Source organism: Zootoca vivipara, chromosome 11, assembly GCF_963506605.1.
Source record: "Zootoca vivipara chromosome 11, rZooViv1.1, whole genome shotgun sequence".
NCBI classification, from domain to species: Eukaryota; Metazoa; Chordata; class Lepidosauria; order Squamata; family Lacertidae; genus Zootoca; species Zootoca vivipara.
The window spans coordinates 27,656,569-27,676,865 of record NC_083286.1 but is presented as its reverse complement, the minus strand read 5'-3'; the positions used below and the strand labels follow the sequence as shown (position 1 = coordinate 27,676,865).

General features: G+C 40.5%; 1 protein-coding gene across 4 annotated transcripts in view; it reads right to left on the bottom strand.

Moving 5' to 3' along the window:
• The window catches only part of KIAA0825 (KIAA0825 ortholog), a 191,411-nt gene that overhangs the window by 127,151 nt on the left and 43,963 nt on the right, over window positions 1-20,297 (bottom strand). For all 4 annotated transcript variants that reach the window (XR_009558323.1, XM_060280189.1, XM_060280190.1 and 1 more), the window contains 5 exons: window positions 14,131-14,244; window positions 8,501-8,640; window positions 7,003-7,191; window positions 5,342-5,575; window positions 408-816 (listed from right to left, as the gene is read on the bottom strand). Coding sequence is in view for 3 of the 4 variants with exons in the window: in XM_060280189.1 (XP_060136172.1) it covers window positions 408-816; window positions 5,342-5,575; window positions 7,003-7,191; window positions 8,501-8,640; window positions 14,131-14,244 (1,086 nt within the window). In the remaining variant the exon portion in view is untranslated. The remainder of the gene's footprint in view (window positions 1-407; window positions 817-5,341; window positions 5,576-7,002; window positions 7,192-8,500; window positions 8,641-14,130; window positions 14,245-20,297) is intronic.

Here is a 20,297-nt window from a genome sequence, read left to right as displayed (position 1 = left end):
TGCAAATTGGAAGTAAAATCTGGAAATGTTGATATTCTTCTCACAAAAAACAGAAGGGTACTTTTCTTGTGAGATCTGGATTTCTCTCTGGATATGCTGTTATGTTACAAAATTAAATGTGCTTATTTGTTTCTAATCACAGAAGACCATAAAAAGCTTTTTGTATGAACTATATCCTCCTTAATCTCCATAGTAAAATCCATTGCAATAATATATGTAATGACAGTTCACCCTTCTATGGGAAAAACACTATTTTCCTCGTTTTCTATTTATCCTATAATCAGAGCCCTGCAGGAATTCAGTATCTGTTACAGTAAACATTTTTACTACGAAACATTTCATTATTCATGTTGTATAGGCAAATGGTAGCAAAAATCAAAAACAAAAAGTGAAATATCAGGTCTTACCAGTCTATGCCCAGTTTTCTTGCCTTTAGTAACTGGTTTTCAATCCAGTTTGGCCTTTGTTGTTCAATGCTCTGTATAATCTTGTGAGTCACTTGTTTAGGGCTACTTTTCTTTTTCCCTATAATATTTTCCAAACATACACGAACCAAACTGAGCTTCTCTTTGCTCCATCTGTCAAGAGTTGTACCCGTTAAAAGTTCTGTGGTGTTTCCATCCTCAAATATCCGACATATAATTACAATCAAGATCCAGACAAGAAGACCAGCTTTTTTCGATTCAATTAAGTTTTTTGGCATTTTTCTCTCAGAGAGAAAAAAGAAATACTTAATTGGGGGAGGCAAACATGCAATCACTGTAGGTAACTTGCTGATTACAATAGATACTGCCTGAGCAGCAAGCCTTGTGAAGCCTTTAAAAAAAGAATGAAAGAAGGTATGATTAACATTAAACACTCTTGCTATACAATGCAGTTATGAAGACTGAATGCCAATGTTTAATTTTAGATGTCTCTTAGATGTATAGCCCTGGTTCACATGTTTGCTGGGGTTGCTACCATTATTTTGTGGTGGTGGAGTGAACACAACTTCATGCAGATAATATTTTGTGTAACCTGGACAGTCCATAAGACCATTGGATGATGCAGAGGGTCAGTTAGTGCATATTTCTACCCAACCCTTTTTTATGTGAAGAAATCCCATTAACCGAGCATCTGGACAAGGTGGTGGAGGCAGACCAGGGTTAAATGTCCCGGAAGCCTTTTGGCCCAGCCCAGCCCATCCCCTGCAACCAGCCTGTCTGTGATTGGCTGAATGTTGGGCAGGCTGAAATTCACTTTCCAGGCCAGTGCAAGTCCAATTTGGAGTCATGCTGGCCTGGGAAAACACATCAGTTCCATGTTCCATGCTGGATCAAGGTGCACGTCCCGCATAGGCGCTCAACCCCAAAGGTGAGGGTAATTATATGATCAGCTGCTTGTACAGAGCATCTAGTTCACACTTGGTGTTTTCTGTGTGTTGGAGGTGGGGGTGCAAGACTGCATGTTCATTAAGTGCCATCAGAGCCAGTACCAGCCTCTTGTTGCAAATAAACATTCTGTGGATTTATTCTCTACCAAGAATCTCACTCATTCCCTCCCAAATCTATATCAATCTAACCTATTTCACAAAGTGGTTGTGAATATAAAATGGGATGCCTCTCTGAGAAGCTAAGAAGAAGTGTCTTCAGTTGTAAGACTATGTACACTTCATTTTACATGCACACTAATCAGCTTGCTCACATTCAGTGGGATATATCTCACTGAGTTTCCTACTTCATCAGGACATTTAAAGGTAAAGGGTCAATCTCCATGTTGCAATCTAGCCATAACAAAAATCAATATACCGTGTTTCCCCTTTTTTAAGACACCGTCTTCTAACTTTTTTCCCTCAAAAAACCACACGGTGTCTTATTTTCAGGGGATGTCTTATTTTTTTATTTACGGCACTACAAGACTTGGGTTTTATGAAGCAAGAACTGTCTATAGATAGATCCGCTCTGGGCGCCGGCACTGGAGCCCTATCAGTTGCAAAAGCTGGCACAGATTGCAACGTAAAAGAGGAGATTGCATTGCATCAAGCCATTGCATTGGGATGCCTTGCTGAAAAAAAAGTGAGAGGACGGATTCCTCTTCCAAATAGAATATCTCCCCGTTCGCAACGCTTTTAAAGCCTTCCCTTTGTCCCCTTCCCAAGCCTAACTCTCTGAACATTAATTAACTCCCCCCTCCCCGCTTCCTCGTGCTCCTCCTGCCTGCAATGACGATGAGGTGGGAAACCTCTTTGCCAAGTTACAACAGTTAAGAGAGGGAGGCAGGCAGACGGGCAGGTTGCCCTCCTCGCCACCCCTCCAGGTTCCCTGCGCTCCACCGGCAGCTCCTTCTAAGCAGTGGGGGCGGGAAGTGATCCTGCCGAGGGATCTGACTCTGGAGACTCTGCAGGGGGTGGGTTGGGGCTGCTTCATCGTGCCCCTCGTCCCATGCTTGAGCTGCGCGCCAGGTTTTGGCTCGCTTTTTTGTTGCGCACAGAAGGCGGACGGGGCCAGCAGGGCTCCCGCCGCCGCCCGTCACGCCGGCGGTGCGGAAGGGCCAGCTGGCCTCTGGCCGCCGCTCTGCCTCAGGCCACAACGTTCCGGCGGCGTGGCTCCCGCCGCCGTCAGTCACCCTGCCGCCGCTCTGCCTCCCGCTGCTACTCTGCCTCAGGCCATGCGGCCCACAATATTATGGCAGCAGGGCTCCCGCCGCAGCCAGTCGCCCCGGCGGCGCACCTTCCTTGATCCGGCAGCCTGACGGGTCTGCCCCAATCAGCGCCGCACTGAGCACTGGATTGAGGAAGCGGCCTGCAGGGTCGGCGCCCAGCAGCGTCGCATGGAACACCACCTCCTCAATCCAGCAGGCCGCCTTCTCGATCGGGTCTGCAGAGTCAGCGTCCAGCAGCGCCGTGCTGGATAGAGGAGGTGGTGTTCCGTGCAGCGCTGCTGGGCGCCGACCCTGCAGGCCGCTTCCTCGATCCGGTGCTCAGCGCGACGCTGATCGGTGCTGACCCGGCAGGCTGCCAGCAGGCCACAGTCTAAAAGGCAGTAGGATAGAAGAACCTCCTCGATCCGGCGCGGCACTGCTGGGCGCCGACCCTGCAGGTAGACCTATGGCTTATTTTCGGGGTATGTCTTATATTTTTCAAAGTTTTAAAATCCTGCCCTGGCTTATTTTATGACTACGGCTTAAAAAGGGGGAAACACGGTACTATCTGTATATTATCTATACAGTTCTGCTACTTTAATACCACGTGAAGTTGGTTCAGACATAAATTACTCCCACATTCCACATTAAAGACCCTAACATAAAAAATTAAGAGTCAAATAGAAGCGTGACATTTTGAAATTTAAATTCAAGCACAAAATGAGTAAAGGATTTTGAAACTTGTCTCAGGAGCTAATTAGAGGGAAAGGTTCCAAGTTTAGAAAATGGCATGCCATTATAGATGGCAAATTATAAATGCCTATATTACAAGTATGTGACAAAGTACATTCCAATGTTACAACCCCAGCGTAAACTATAAATTAAACTTGTGATGATCATAACATATTTACAATAAACAAAAGATGAACATAGCAATCTGTTTAATAAACTGTAAAAGACATAAAGAAAAGCAGGCTGCTATTTTAGTAATTGGAGACCTTTGGCTATCACTAACATAATTTTAGCAAATACAATAATGTATTAAAAATTAAATAAAATTAAAACTGATCGTAACTGACAGTTGTGCTTATTTTATGGCACTAAGTTCCTTATCTTCTGTTGCTCATGTTGTTATTCTTGTGTGGTGCATCTTCCTGTCCTGCAGGAAGCGCTCAGAGACCCAGAAGGGCCAGTGTGACTGGACAACAGTGGAGACAACAAAGGCAGATCACACAAGAGCTCTCTGCTTCTGCTACCGCATATGTAAGCTAAGGAAGAAAGAGTATTGCCTCCTCACTTGTCCCAACACAATGGCAGAAACATCTGGCTAACTGGGAGCCTAGGAACTTAGCCACATCATGATGAGAGCTACCATGACAAACATACATAGGTGTATGTTATTTGCAGCATAGTAGTGTAGGAAAGGGGGACACCCGCTCTTTAATCCTACTCTCCCACCCACCCACTACAAACACATGGTATAATTCCAGTCTTGCAAGACACTGAACTAAGAAGAATAACCAACTTATCTGAAACAAAATTTGATGGTTGTCAATTACCTGTGGCCACTGCTATAGCCCCTACCCAAATAGCATCACTAAATATACCCCTCAATTTTTTTTTCATATTAGTGAATGGCTGCCATTCTCTCCTGTGAGGTAAAAATGTAAGTATTGCACTGAGGGAAACTTATTGCAACAAGAGCAAAACCAGCTCTCTATACTGATGTTGGATGATATGGATGCCAGGGTGAGTGGGGGAGGTACTATGCATCTTAGTTTGTATTGTGCACAGAGATCTAATTGGTTATATAATATGCATTAAAACTATCCCTAAAAAGTCATAAGTTGAAAACAACCAGACCGAAAACATTTCAAAATATAAATAACATGAGTAGTTAAAAATTACATTATGAAAAATTGCATATTAAAATGCCTATCAAATTTACATTTCAAGGTAGGCTTTTCTGAACAAAAGAAGGGTTTCAGCAGGCACCAAGAACAGTACTGTACAGTGAATGTGTCTGCCTAACGCCTATAGACAGGCAGTTCCAGAGTGCATGTGCTGCCAAATGCAAAGATTGATTCCTTGCAAGTGTGGAATGGACATTACATGGCACTTGTAAAAATGTCAGTGTCACAGTTCAATGTGGCAAAGTGTGTGTATATGGGATAAGGCAATCCCTCAAGTAAATGGATCCCAAATAGTTAAGAGCTTTATATACTAATAGTGACATCTTGAATTTGGCACAGTAACTAATTGGCAACCAGCGCAGATCTCTGAGTAGAGAAGTGATATGTTGACAGGGTCTCACTCCTGTCAGGAATCTGGTGCAGCATTCTGCACTAACTGCAGTTTCCAGACCAAGCACAAGGGAATCCTCACATGAAGTGCATTGCAGTAATTCAACACTGAAGTCACCAATGCCAGGATTACTAGTATGTTCATTCTGTCTTCCCATTTGGTTTCCCAAAGAGACTTTGCTGAATGTGGGCCTTCCACTAGCCCACAATGACAAAGATTGTGCTAAGAACTCAGTAAGACAAAGTACTGCACCCAAGTATGTAAGCAATTCCATGAATAGTCTTCTAAAATACTATAAATTGTACTACTATAGTATTCATTATCAAATCACACCACTTAATTCTAATTCTTCAGTTTTGATTTGTCCTCATTAAATGTATAGCTATTATTTTGACAGGAATTATATAAGCACACCTACATTTCCCAGATTCTTTTCTCTTCATTTCTCTAGGTGTGTAATTCCACTCCTTTGGAACAGTCTTCAGCAAACTTTCAGGAACAATTTGCTTGTGTTGATAGGTTCCATAGTTTTCTGTTGCTTCCCATGAATGCATCAAAGAAATTATCTGCTTCACAATACCCTTAACTGAATTAATCAAAGTCAGCTTCAAGCATCTGATAACCTCTGGCTCTGACTCAATGCAACTAGAAACTTTGGAGACAAAATAGTAATAATATTAATTTAAAAGAAAACATTAAGTCGAGCCTATTTAGCAACATTTAATATTACCATTTTAGAAACTTTTGTATACAGTTCTCCATGTTACAGTTGTATAATAAAAAAGCAACCAGAGTAAAATAAGTTTCTACATAACAATGCTATGTTATCAAATGCTACACTTTTATAAATTATTATTTTCTCAGTTGCCATGCCTTTGTTGTTTTGACCACAGCGCCACCCGTATCCCGTTGTTTTGCTTAGAAGTTGATAATTACTACTATCCAACATACTACTTCTGTTTATCTTTGCATTTAGACAAGTTATCATGACTGACTTGACCTGTATGATAATATAAATATGTATAGTATTTAAAGGTAATTGTGGCTTTTGGTGGTTTAGTTTCTTAAATGGTGGACTAGACTGAGTTCTGGGCCTGGCTACAGAAGAGGAAAAGACCAGTTCAGGCTCCTTCCTCAACTGTCATTAGCAGCCATTCCATCAGACTATAAAAAGAAGTGGGATACACGGGTCTTTCCATCCGTAACATTTGGGTCTTCTTCTCTTTGAGATATTTCCATTTCAGTTGCTCATTACCAGAGTTCTAGATAACTAAGAAATTGTCCCCAGGATTGCTTATCCCCCTCCTTCCTCTCTTTCATTTTGCATCATGTTTTTTAAATTGTTAACCTTAGTGCAGGAACTGTCTTATCACTAGTTACAGGTAGGTAGCCGTGTTGGTCTGAGTCGAAGCAAAATAAAAAAATTCCTTCAGTAGCACCTTAAAGACCAACTAAGTTTATATTTTGGTATGAGCTTTCGTGTGCATGCACACTTCTTCAGATGTGTGTATCTGAAGAAGTGTGCATGCACACGAAAGCTCATACCAAAATATAAACTTAGTTGGTCTTTAAGGTGCTACTGAAGGAATTTTTTTATTTGTCTTATCACTGACATTTGTGCGCCACCCTGGGAGTTGTTTTTTGGCTGAAGAGCAGGATAAATATACTCTGAACGAATGAATGCTTTAGAAAACACAGAGTTAAATCTGCAAGGAGGCACATGAAATGAAGTTCAAAATGGAAGTGCCTGATGTGGTGGCACAGATGAAGCTAAGTGGAGATTTTCCCAGAGCATTCAAGAATGAAAGCAACTTCTGTGGTATTATAAGAAATTTCTATGACTGGTTCTCAATTTGAAACCTAAGATCCTCCTTCAGATGCAATTTTATATTTTCTAAAGCATCCCACACATATGTTGCTACCCACCGAGCCCTGGAAGAAGACCTCTGGGGCAAATTGGGAGTGTGGTACAGGGAACTACAAGGGGTAGGAGTTAGTGAATCACATAAACAGAACTCCACTTCCAGCAAGACTGGATACACCCCTGAAAGAAAGAAAATTTCACTGCATTTTTCATACCTGATATATTGTATAAACAATCCCACATCTGTTCTTTTTCCATGTAGTTTTCAAGAACACCACCAAGTGATTTGGGAGATAAAGTACAGTAAGACAGCACTGCAAAGATTGCTTCAGTCAGACTAGGCTCTTGACTGCTCTTCATGTCTAGGCAAGTACTTTGTTCTCCACTTTTTGATAATTCAGATTCTTGAATAAAGAAAGAAGAAAAGTTCAGAAGCTGAGGTAGTAGTGAACGTGTAAGTGGAATCTACAACAAAATTTTGTTGTATAATGAATGTCAGAATCTATATTTGGGCTAAGAAGGAAAATACAAGCTACAGAACTGTGCCAGACAAGGAATCCCTGGGCAAACCAGCCTGTCTATCAAACAATGGCCAGGCATCTACATGTCAAAGAAGCTTATCAGGTCTGTGGAAAGCAAGGGTTGCTGATATGATGGAAAGGTGACAGGAAGGAGTGTCATTTTACAGGAGTCTTGGGTTTTTGTTGAGAGGTGTGCTGGGAAGGAGGAGGAGGCCAGAGGCCAGACATCTATGAGCTGCAGGGCAGGCCAGAACTCCATGCAGCAATGGTCAGAGGAAGTTGCACTGAGAGACAGTGGACAATGGAAGGGGCAATGGAAGACACTCTTGGGCTATAATTTGCTGCACAGTCTCCACTGCAGACTTCTACGGTAGGTGTAATTATGCCTTAATAAAACTATATTTATTAAAGACACTAGCCGCTGTGCCTCGATCTTTCCAAAGGAAACCCAACCCTGTGTAAGCAGTTGGAACCCCTGGATTCTCACACTCCTCATGGAGATTGGGGTGACATGTAATAGTATTTTTAGGCTAAGATCTATGGTCTTTTCTTACACAATAGGGATTTTTCTTACAAAAACAAACTCTTAAATGATTTCAGTGTTCTGGGCTAGAGAAACAATTGTTTACAGCTCAGCATGTCTAGGCCAGATGCAATCTACTGAATCTCAGGGTAATGGTCAGCCAAAAGCTTAATAAATGCTGTGACTCCATCCTTGTGATCCTTGAACACACTAGTAGATATAATCCAACAGCAGGGGAAGAATATGATCTTCAGACATCTTTCAGTCTTTGCTGACATGCATTTGAATGGGTAAATGAATGCATTGCAACATTCAATAAAAAACAGGACAGGAGTTTAGTTGTGGTGCTCTTCTGGCAAATGTTAGACCATATGTTGGACCAAGAGAACTGCAGAATATCTGCAGCTAATGTTTTAGTAAATAACAAACACATTATATTCTAAACAGTATCAGCATGATAAATGTGAATTCCTATCCGAACAAAAAATCCTGAGTAAAAAAATGAGAGAAAATTAGATTGCAAGTATTGAGCCTAATGCTAATTATGTGAAGTGACGACCACGATCCTTCTGTTAATATTAAAATAGCGAACAATGTGGCAACCCTGAACATTTTACTTGTGTTTCTTCAATGGTAAAATATGCAACTATAGAAAGCATCAGTACTTACTGGAACTCCTCAGTAAAAGTTTCACTAAGAGACAATCGTGATGTAGCAGGGTTTCCAAAAGCAAGTTCCAATTACAGTATGGCTGGGATAAGAGCAGCTTGAGTTGACCCTGGGCTGCCATTCCTCTGGCTGATGGAGTCCTTTCAAAAAGTAAGATAAAGACAGAATAATGTCGTTGATTTATCTATGAAATTAATAGCCTTAAAGTGCAGATGTAATGCTAACTCCTTTAAATGTCAATTCCTTCCAGATTACTCTGAAAATGCTTTCATGGTTGCTTACTTTAAGGCTGCTCAGGGAAGGAATTACATTTAATCTCAACTAGCTAAAAAGCAAATTAACATTTGGTAGACTGCCAAATTTTAACTGATACAAAGTAACCTCACTTATCTCTTTCATTGGGGCCAGGTATGCTCATGTTTCATGAGGCAAAAATCATTTTTAATGCCTGAATAAATCTGAGGCATTATATTTTAGTTCAATGTTGTGTTTAAGTGTTAGAGTGATGTTATAAAATATTTGAAATCAAGTCTGTGAAATAAGAAAGAAACAAATAGGGATGGGTGGGAAATACGATGCAAGTTACTTGTCACACTATAATTCAGGCAGAATTATAAAAGTATATTTGGTAACATAAAACAGATGTGTCCCATTCTGGGCACCACAATTTAAGAAGGATTTTGACAAGCTGGAAGTGTGCAGAGGAGGGCAACCAAGATGATCAAGGGCCTGGAAACTAAGCCTTACAAGGAGCACTTGAAGGAGCTGGGTATGTTTAGCCTGGAAAAGAAGAGACTGAGAGATGATAGCCATCTTCAAATATATTAAGAGCTGTCATATGGAAGAGGGAGCATGCTTCTTTTCTCCTGCTCTTGAGGGTAGGACTTGAGGCAATGGCTTCAAGTTACAATAAAGGAAATTCTGAATAAACATTCGGAAAATCTTTCTGACAGTAAGAGCTGGTTGGCAGTGGCACAGACTCCCGTGAGAAGTGGTAGACTCTCCTTCCTTGGAGGTTTTTAAGCAGAGGTTGGATGGACATCTGTCATGGATGCTTTAGCTGAGATTCCTGCATTGCAGGGGGTTGGCCTAGATGACCCTTGGGTCCCTTCCAACCCTAAGTTCTATGATTCTGTGGATTATACAGTGGTACCTCGGGTTACAAATGCTTCAGGTTACAAACGCTTCAGGTTACAGACTCCGCTAACCCAGAAATAGTACCTCAGGTTAAAAACTTTGCTTCAGAATGAGAACAGAAATCGTGCTCTGGCGGCGCAGTGGCAGCAGGAGGCCCCATTAGCTAAAGTGGTGCTTTAGGTTAAGAATGGACCTCCGGAATGAATTAAGTTCTTAACCAGAGGTACCACTGTATATTAAGTGTAATGACAACATATTAGCCCAGTTCTCTGCTCCATTTCCCAACATTTCAATGTATTCAGATAATGTTCATGAAATGCATAGCTCTTTTCACCATGCCACCATTGTCTACACTACGTAATTAGGCATCTGTGACAAATTGAAGCACTTTTAAAATGTTTATTTCTGCCCGGCTGGCAAAGAGTTAACCCACCTCCAGCCTGACTGGCATAGAACTCTGATGGGGGCGGGACTGTGCCCGGTTTGAAAGGAGGGAGTGTCGGTTTTGGTCAGTTAGGAGGGAGAGGGAGGAAGGTGTGAGGTGATGTTATGTGGTGGCTTGTATGAAGACAGTTAAGAGGCTAGGAAAACTTAAAGTTAAATGTTTGACTGAGTTTATTTTGTACAACATGGAACAAAGCTATTTAATAAATGACACGTTAAAGAATCACTTATGTTTTTAACACAATAAAACTTCATCTCTGTTTTTGCCAACAAGAGGTCCGTCTGTATTTTTCCAGCGAGGTACCAGGACTCACAGCCGTGGTGACTCAAGAGAGGGCAAAACTCACCTCAGGCAGGGAGGTGGTGGTTTGTGTCCTGAAGTTACACGGAGGAGGCTAAGAAGGGTAACCTGAGGTGCCAAGAAGTTGCCAGAGTGCATAGGGCAAACTTCTACGGTGGGGGGAATCCAACTGAGGGAGACCCTTTACTGGAGGCAAGAGGTTATTCCTGGGGGACAGCCTAGAGTTTCTTAAGGTACCAGGCCACGCAAGCTGGAAGGCCCTCCTTACTAAGAAACCCATTAGTAAAAGGGGTTTATTTTTTTGAGGCGCCAGGAGAAGAGGGTAGGTGTTTTCCCCTCTGGATTCCTGTGTCGCAGTGATAGTAAGGTAGAGTGGGGCCAGGGTCGTCACAGCATCTAACTATACAAATTAGAGCAACACTTCCCTTCAATTTCTAAACATAAGAAAAACAAGGCCTTTGGACAGTTAAATATTTAAAGTAGTATCTAAAGTGACTTATGGAATACTGAGGTAGAGAAAAAGCTCAACTATCATTGACCAGATGGGATGTTATTGCTTTTCAGTATTTGCCAATTCTTGGCTCTTAGAGCATCATGCAAATTGAAATGTACAGTTGATGTGATTCACTCAGAGGGAAAATAAGAGTATTACAGACATTCCCCGAAGCCACTATACTAACACTAGTAAATGCACTGAAAAGTTTTATATTGGACATATGGAGAGGCATATGTTCTCTCATCTTACAAGCTCATGTAGCTGTGAACACAAGGCTAGCCACGTAAAGAGGAAAAGGTGAACTATATATAAAATATGACACATATAAATGTTTAATTTGGTATTAAGAAAAGAACAAGTGATGGTTTGCATCTACCTCTACAAATCTACTACAATTGGGAGGCCAGCTCATCCAGGAGCTGCTGGCAATCTCACCACTTTTTTCACATCCTTTCCAGCAATATATGAATGCTTTTACACGGTACCACTAAGCTGTATTGGAGGTAGGAGGAAATGACTAGCATGGCAATGCCAATGGAAACTGCAGCACCAGCAATCAGGGTATAGCCCTGTAATTCAACCTCCTCCTTTTATGCACATTCACCAAAGCTTAAAATAGGGCATTCAGCCACTAAAACAACATGAACATGCATGGAAATCCATTTCTTATTAACTAAATATGCATGCATGCATTTATTTAAATAGCTATAAAAATATGTAGCTACTGCTATATCATGGAAATATCAAAGTGGTTTACAGTGTACAGTAGTGTGGTGCAGTGTAGTGTAGTGTAGTGTAGTGGTTAGGGTGCTGGACTAGCATCAGGGAGGCCAGCTTAATCCTCAGTCACAGAGCTGGCTGGATGACCTTGGATCAGTCACACTCTCTCAGCCTAATCCACAGGATTGCTGTGAAAATAAAACAGGGTGGGGAGAACCATGTATGCTGTCTTGACATTCTTGGAGAACACAGGGAATTAAAAATAGTAAATAACTAAGTACACATATCACCAACATCAATTGTTTTCAATCCTACTTTGAGTTATATTACAGGAAGCTTAACATCTAATCTAAAGGATTTATTCCAACGTTACACAAACTGAAGTCCATTTGTGCAATGGGGCTCTTTCTCATGCCAAAACAATATTTATACTGTTTATTTAGTCTTATTTTATAAGCTTCAACACATTATTCATGCAATATTGACTAATGTGTAATGATAAAGACATGAACCCTATCGGAGTATTCTAGGTCTTATGTGATTAGAAATGTGTCAATGTTCACAGGGCCCTTTGTTGAATCCCTAACAATCTGCTCCATCTTCCTCCGTGCATTGGAAAAGGCCTGAAGTGGGAAGCATGCACTATTTGAATAGGCTTTTTACAAGATTTAGGGTTCTAAATTACATGAGGAGCACACCCATACAGAATAGGCCTTACAGAGGGGGACCTGATGGAGTGGGTGGGGACAGAAAGTGTGGCCCCTGCTCTACCCCTCATATGATTCCAATTCTACAAGGCACTTGACATCTAAATGGAGCTATGATTATTTCTATAACTGGATTTACACAGATATGCTGATTATATATTCGTTTTATAGTTGCCCCTAAAGAACCTCCATTCGCACTGGACATTAATAAATTGAAGTGCAGTTTCCTCTTATTTTTTCTGTATGGTAGATAAAGCTACCGTAATTTTCTGTGTATAAGATGATGCTTTTTGCTTTAAAAATTTAGTCAAAATTTGCGTCATCTTATACATGGATGGGGAATGTACAGGTATTTGGGCTGGGGCTTTGGTGCAGGCAGCCTGGGCTTGGGCTTGGGCTCTGGTGCGGGCGGTCCGGACTTGGATTCGGGTTTGGGCTCTGAAGCAGGCAGTGTGGGCTCAGGTTTGGGCTCTGGTGTGGGCGGCCCAGGCTCAGGTTTGGGTTTGGGCTCTGGTGCAAGTGCCCTGGTCTCAGGTTCAGGCTCTGGCGCAGGGAGGCTGGTCTCAGGTTCAGGCTCTGACTCAATTTGGGGTTCAGAAAAATAGGGGTCGTCTTATACATGGGGGTGTGTTATATGGCATGTTGAAATATGGCATGTTGAAATTAAAGACATAGTCATTACATGTAGCAGAAACTAAAGATTTACTTTTTCAGAGTAAGTTTTAAAAATCATAGCATTCATTTAAATATGCGGGTTACTGAGAAAGGATACAAAATTCAGTGGGGAGCATAGATAATCTGCTAAAATGGGCGTGGGAGGAATTCTGGTCCAAAGTTAGAAAAAGAATGACAGTACAGCTGATGGCATATGCTTCATATGTAAATTGTCATTACACTTACTGAAACGGCAAGGAAATTATGCATTGCTTCCAAACATGCAACAAATTCTAAAAATACCAAATACGAACAAATCAGTTGTTCAAATGAAGTTTAGTTTTGTAGAATTATCTAGCTTTTCTAATGCCTGAAGTTACTATTTTTTCCAGATACAAATAAAGTTTCATGTAATACTCAAAATTTAAAGTCAAAATAGTTAAATGGGAAAGAAAACTTAGATTGAGTTATTTTATTGTCAAGAACTGCACATTTATACATTACTAAAGCAAGAGATTATGTCTATAATCAAACACCAATGTTAAAATAATTAGATACTGCTAAAGTAGAACTACCCATTTTTCAACAATTACCATCACACTAAAATAGTTTGAATTGGAAGCTGGTGTAAATATAAGGTGCTTGTAGTTTAGCCCTGGGTACGTGGGCTGGGGAATATGTGATCACAATTGCTCACTATTTGGCACACATTGTTACCATCAGTCTCAAACATGGTAAACAAAAGCAGAAATCGCAAAGCAGCTTAAAACCATGTTTATGGTCAGCGTCCCATTAGAAAAACAATAGAGGAAATTTGTATCAGAGAGTGGAGCATCTGGATGAGGAAGTGTGGCTCATTTCAGATCCCATAATGTACAGTCTATACATTAAGTCTACACAGGCCCCACATGGAATCTGTATGAGAAAACCAGCATGAAGAAACTACCGTATATTTGATATCTATATAATAGCCTGTTGCAATTGACTGATACTGTTGTTTCTGTGGTTTTATTTTATGATTTTAACTTATTTTATTTATGATATTCCTGTAACCCGCTCATTTGGTGAAGGGCAGGCTAAAATAAAAAAATGAATAAATAACAATTTGAACTGAGAAATCAATAGATTTTATCTCAGGTTCTTATCTACATTTTAATATAAAGATACTTACTTCAGTAAAAAAGGGGAAAATTCTGTGATGCCAGATAACCAGCGTAATGGTTGGTCAACAGTAGGCTCCAAAAAATCTGAGGGCAAGGGATTACCAACACTACTATAAAATGTCCTGAAAAATACAAGTAGTTCAGGTAGAATTAGTTCAATAATCATACTTCTTTAACAGCTTTTGCACAGCAAACAAGTATTTGGTTTTGAATCAATGAGCTACTTATAGAAGGTTTTTCAGTTCACAAAAGGGGGTCTCCAATTTCACCAGGATGTCCCAGGATGTGGGTTACAATAATTTAAAATGCAAGTTAAAAATAGTTTTGTTTTTAAAAAATTACAGTTGCAGAACAGGGTGGAATATAGTGTCTCCAAACCCACAACAGTGACGGGAAAGCCTTGTTGCACAAGCAAAATTCCACTTGCTGTTCTTAGGATTCAAGTCAAAGTACAATATAAACATTTTTTTCTCCTCAGATTTCAGCTATGATTTACATTTTAATGTATCCTGTTTCTACTAGACAGAGCATGGCAAACAGTAACAACCCTCTCCTGCTGTTGCTCCACAGAGGCTGGTATTCTCTAGAGCTGGGCTATTATGTAGCCTTTACACTTAGTATAGAATTTCTTCTGCTTTGTTCCATGTCCCAACACAGGATAGTTCAATGGCCACAAATAAACATTTTATAGCCATTTGCTCCCTTGCAAACTAAGGAGGTATTTTTCTACAACTTCTGTTGACCTTTTTGAGTGTGCTTGCAGCAATGAGCAGCTCTCTGCCTGCCAGCTTCCAGCCTAGCAGCACTTACTAGGCTTGTGGTTCTTGTCTGCCTTGCATACGGTAGTGAGGCTCAGGGGTTCATGACTGCCATAACAACCACAGACTCTTTCAACATGTCTTCAGCCAAATGAATGTGGGAGGCCACCTTCTCAACTGTGGCAGAAGATGGCTATCTGATTGTGGAGGATTTCTCTTTGTCTCTCTTCTCATGGTCATTTCACTTTTTGCAAAGGTTCAGACTGGCAGCAACTACTTCTCCCTGCAGGGGTGGTGGACTTTGGTAAGTTTATAGCTGATATGCCAGGTGATACTGTAGGCATTTTGTGAGGTGATTGACATCCTCTTCATCAGGTAAAGCTTGTTTAATTCCTTGGTTTACTGGTGTGTTGGGAATCGTGATGTAGGAAGCAGAATGGCTGTAGTGAAAGCAGCAGGAAACTGCTGTGTGGTGACCCAACACAGTTAAGTCCTATTATTGAGCCTCACCGTGACTGATGAAAGTGAAGAAACAATACTTCTCCTTTACACCTGACCTTTGGTGGTATTAAAATCAGTGTCTGAGAACACACACAAAATGAAAGTACTGTTTGTGAGTAGGTAATCTGTCCAAGGAAGAGGGGTTCTGAGTAGGTGGCACCCCCAAAGGATCAAGTCGACAGTCAAGAACTGTTCAAAGATCCAACTTTGTCACTAGAGGCCCAAGTGACCTTACCAGTCCAAGGCATCTTTCATTAAGTTCAACTGGTGCCCTAGCAGTAACTTTTCATGGGCAAAATAGCCTGGCAGATTAGACTACTTTGAAGAATGCAGACAACACTGCAGAGAAAGTACAAGTAAATCAAAGTGCAGGCGCTGGGCTACTAACTGAGAGTGGTCAATGGGAACATATTTTGTTAGTGCTTAAACTGATTCCTGGTTCTTTGTATGATTCTAGGTGATGATGCTAACCTTTAAATGTGGAACTGATTCCTGGCTATGAAGCATGGCCCATCTTGGAGATTATGGGGCCATTCTCTCAAAAAAGTAAAACAATAAGAGTGCTCTGCCCCCTGGCTAGATGGAAGGTGATACCCTGAAGGATACTGAATGCCCCCGTCTTCATTGGAACACATTCCAGACATTTTTCTAAAGTAATTTTCAAATGGCTATGCAGCCTAAACATCAGTGAATAACGTGATTGCCCCCACTGTCCATTACTAGTAATGAAAATACTACTAACAGACAAATATATTCAGCTTAAATCTCCTACTTTAATCATTAGTGCATAACCACAGCTATTAGGAAATGTTCTTTATGTATAAACTATCCTATAGCAGCTGCCTCTTGTCTCAAAAGTTGGGGAAAGCATCTGTGAAAGTATTTGATACAAGAGCAATATTCCATGTTTGAGTTGTGCTATTCTTCTGTAGCGTATGACAAGGTGAGAACTGATTTTGAAAATCTCAGTGATAGTGTGAAATGATGAGATGCATAAATGATGAATTCCCAACACTGTTGCCTTATAGAATTTAAATAATTTGATGTTGGAAATAATCTTAAATTTTGTAGAATATCAAGTTCCATGAATTTAGACTGTTTTATTTTTGAAAATAAAGCTAATCTTTTAAAACAAAATTAAAGAAACAAAACAATTAATAGGGGGAAAGGCAGAAAAAGACAAGTATGAACAAGATCTCATTAACAGAAGCAACGTGTTGCATATATTATGGGGCAGTGAGAAAATAAACTGGAAATTAATATTGGACATAGCTGAGATAGCTTGGTACACCTTGACTTATTTATCAATATGGTTTTTACTGGACTTACTTTGTACCAAGAATATGTGAATAGTATAAACATTAAATTCATTTAAATTCGTTTAGAATTTGAGTGTCTACAAAGATTATGAAAAGCAGCATTTACATGCTGATAGCATTAAAACGAATTAGGATAACAGTGTTCTATGAGATTTTTAAATAAAAAGATGGGAGTCCAATTTTTTTAATGGAATACAACATATTAGCAATAAAACTGAACAGGTAACATAGGTTCCTATTAAAATTGACAGCAAAATTGAATTGTTGTGGATTGCAGTCATGATAATTTATTAACCGCCAGAATGAATTTTCAGGAATGTTTGACGCTCCAATGATGTCAAGGTTGATTCCAACTTCAGGCAATACTTCCATGATACTTGCAGATGGGCGTCTCAGGTAATTACATTCACTGGCACATATAAGCTGCTCATTTAAACACTGTTGGCTTTTCCTCCACTAAAGCCAAGAACCAGAAAAGGAACTCTTGGTCTCTTCTCCCCTGAAAGGTGCTTTTCCCTGAGTGACAGTCCATCAGGTGGGATGTACCAAAGGAGTCCTAGTAATGCAGGCAATTCCAGGACACTTGCTGCAAAACACATCTTCAAAAAGAGGCATCAGCAGATTCATACAAGTCCAGTTTATAATGTTTATCCAAAGTTTTTGGTGTGGACCAAGTGGCAGCTCTGTGGATGCCAATAAAAAGATCATTGGTGGCAAATGTTGCCATAGTAAAAGCAGACCTTGTGGAATGGGTTGTGATATTCTGCAGGGCAGGCAGCTTGAGAGAGTCATAAGCCAAGATGATAAATACTCTCAGCCAGCATGCTAGCTTTTCTTACTCCACATTCTTGGGTGGAAAGGAAGAAACAACACCTCTGTCAACCTGAATAGTCTGGCTGATACAGTCTTTAAGCGTCCAGTAGATGATCCACTAAGTGTCAGGCCGTCTCTAAGGGATGAATCTGGTTAGGCCAAAAAGAGATTCTGGTTGTAGTAAAAACTTGTATTTGCCTTAGGCATGAATGATGGATCCATACAAATAATCACCGTCTTTCCACACAGTCTTTCAGGAATATGTATAAGGCACTCAATTCCAAAATGAGCCATGTTGATGTGATGGCCACCTAAAGGAGGACCTTATGAGAAAGGATGCGGAGAGGAACAGTTTGGAATGGTTTGAACACGAGAGTCTGCATAACCTTCTTTAAGTTCCATGAATGAAAATGATGCACCACAGGAGGACATATAGGGATGCACTCTTTTAAAAAACACTTTGGCTGGGAATAAAAGCCAGTTGAAACTCTTTGAGGAGGTAAGTGATGCCTGTGTCAAGTCAACAGTAGCAGTACTGATAGCAAAAACATGAGCAGGGCAGCCACAAGACTCCTTCTTAGAGGATTGCTGGGAAGAGTTAAACAATTCTGCCACTCTGGCTCCCATTCATCCATCAGCTCCAGATCACTGTCTCTGCCGTGCAGTAATCAGTCAAAGAACAGGGAAGGGGAGATAGGCACTGCTGCTGGTTGATTTTTCATGCCCCATATATTGCACTGTGTGTGGCGGCTGATCCAACACTGTCTTGGCACTAATTGCATCAGCAACTGCTGCAGTAACTGAAGTGGCTTTCTTTTGGGTTGGGGGGGGCATGGTGGGTGGGTGTCCTGAGCAATGATAGGGGCTATAGCCATTTGGGCAGTTAAGGCAGAGGACTGACAGAGCACAGAAGCATCAGTGGCTGATAAGGCTTGCTGTACTGAAAACCAGGGCTGATTGGGAACATCCTTTAAAGAAAAATCTGCTGTCGTAGTTGAAAATGTATCAGGTCTTGCTGTCAACACATGCAGCGGTATATGGATGTGGTGGTTACAGGTAGGTAGCCGTGTTGGTCTGAGTCGAAGCAAAAGAAAAAAATTCCTTCAGTAGCACCTTAAAGACCAACTAAGTTTTTATTTTGGTATGAGCTTTCGTGTGCATGCACACTTCTTCAGATACACTGGAAACAGAAGTGTCAGACCCTTATATATATATACAGGTTTACCACTCCCATCAGCCCATCACCCATTCCCACCCACCCCCACCACCCTCTCTCTCTATATAAGGGTCTGACACTTCTGTTTCCAGTGTATCTGAAGAAGTGTGCATGCACACGAAAGCTCATACCAAAATAAAAACTTAGTTGGTCTTTAAGGTGCTACTGAAGGAATTTTTTATGGGTGTGGTGGGTTAAGTTCGGTGGCTGGAAAAGCAGTAAACCAAGCCCGAAGAATGGGGACCACCTGCCTCCACACATCCCCCCACCAAGTCAGAGATGGATAGGGAGGAAAGAGAAACAATACATAGGCCAAAAAGAAGGGAGGATGAACAGTGAGGGAAATGACCAAACAAAATGGTGGGTGGGGGAAAAGGCCAGGGAAAAATGTGGATTGGCAAGAAAGAGGAAGTGGTTTTGTTTTAAGTTGCAAGTAAAAAATATTTATATCAGTATTAGGAAGAATGGTATGTGACTCATAGGATACGATTCAAAATAGCTCTATTCTATATATGGCCTGAGCTAGCATGGCAGTTAAAGCTTGTTTTCAAAGATGAGCTACTTTTCAACCTATAGGAACCTTAGTGGACACATTTCAATTTTTTCAGGAATAGCAGATATCACTTTCTCTATTTTGCTTATTTCCTTCATGTATTACAATATACAATTTGTAAAAACAAAACAAAAAAACTAATTCTTATTTGAAAGAATAGAAAGAATTCCACATTTTGAAGGGCTTCAGGACACATAGTCTTGAGTCGTGTGTGTCACTTACTTGAGGTAGTTTATTGATTGCAAAGCAGGTTTCACAGTTCTCCAAGGAAACACGGATAGCTATCACTAGCATGTGTTTATGGAATGTTAGATGTACAACTGTTGCTTGATCAATAATAAGTTTGTTGTGATTTTCCTTGGATACAATATGTAAAAACCCTGTGGATTTAAGCTTAGAAATAGCCATGTTGTGTTATTTTGTTTACAGTCTCAAAGGGCTGTGTAACAGGACACAAATGCACAAAGAGTTGGAAGAAAAAATATTCTTCCCAACAGCTAAAATATGGAGTTTAATAGATGACAGCAGTTAGAATTGTACAAAGAAATATGGTCCCTTTTCTTAGTGTGTTTTGAATTAAAATCAGCATGCCTGCTCCCTCCAATTTTATGAAACAAAATAAAAAAATTCCTTCCAGTAGCACCTTAAAAGACCAACTAGGTTTGTTATTGTTATGAGCTTTCATGTGCATGTGGCGGACCAACACGGCTACCTACCTATAACTAGAGCAATGTTATGAAGTTATACTGAGAAGTATCACAAAGCTACGAGATAAACGGAGAGATATGTTTTTATTAATGTACCCTGTATTTAAAAGATCTCAGTTTGCATCTCACCTTCCACCTAACATAAAAGACTCAAAACAGGATACAAACTTGAAGTCCCCCCCTTTTTTAAAAAAGAAAAGAAAAGAACAGTCTTAATACTATACTGTTTAGTTATATTGTAGTTCATTAAAGGCCTGCATATAAGGATTTGGCTGCTTAATCTAAATAAATATGCAGATTTTAGCCTT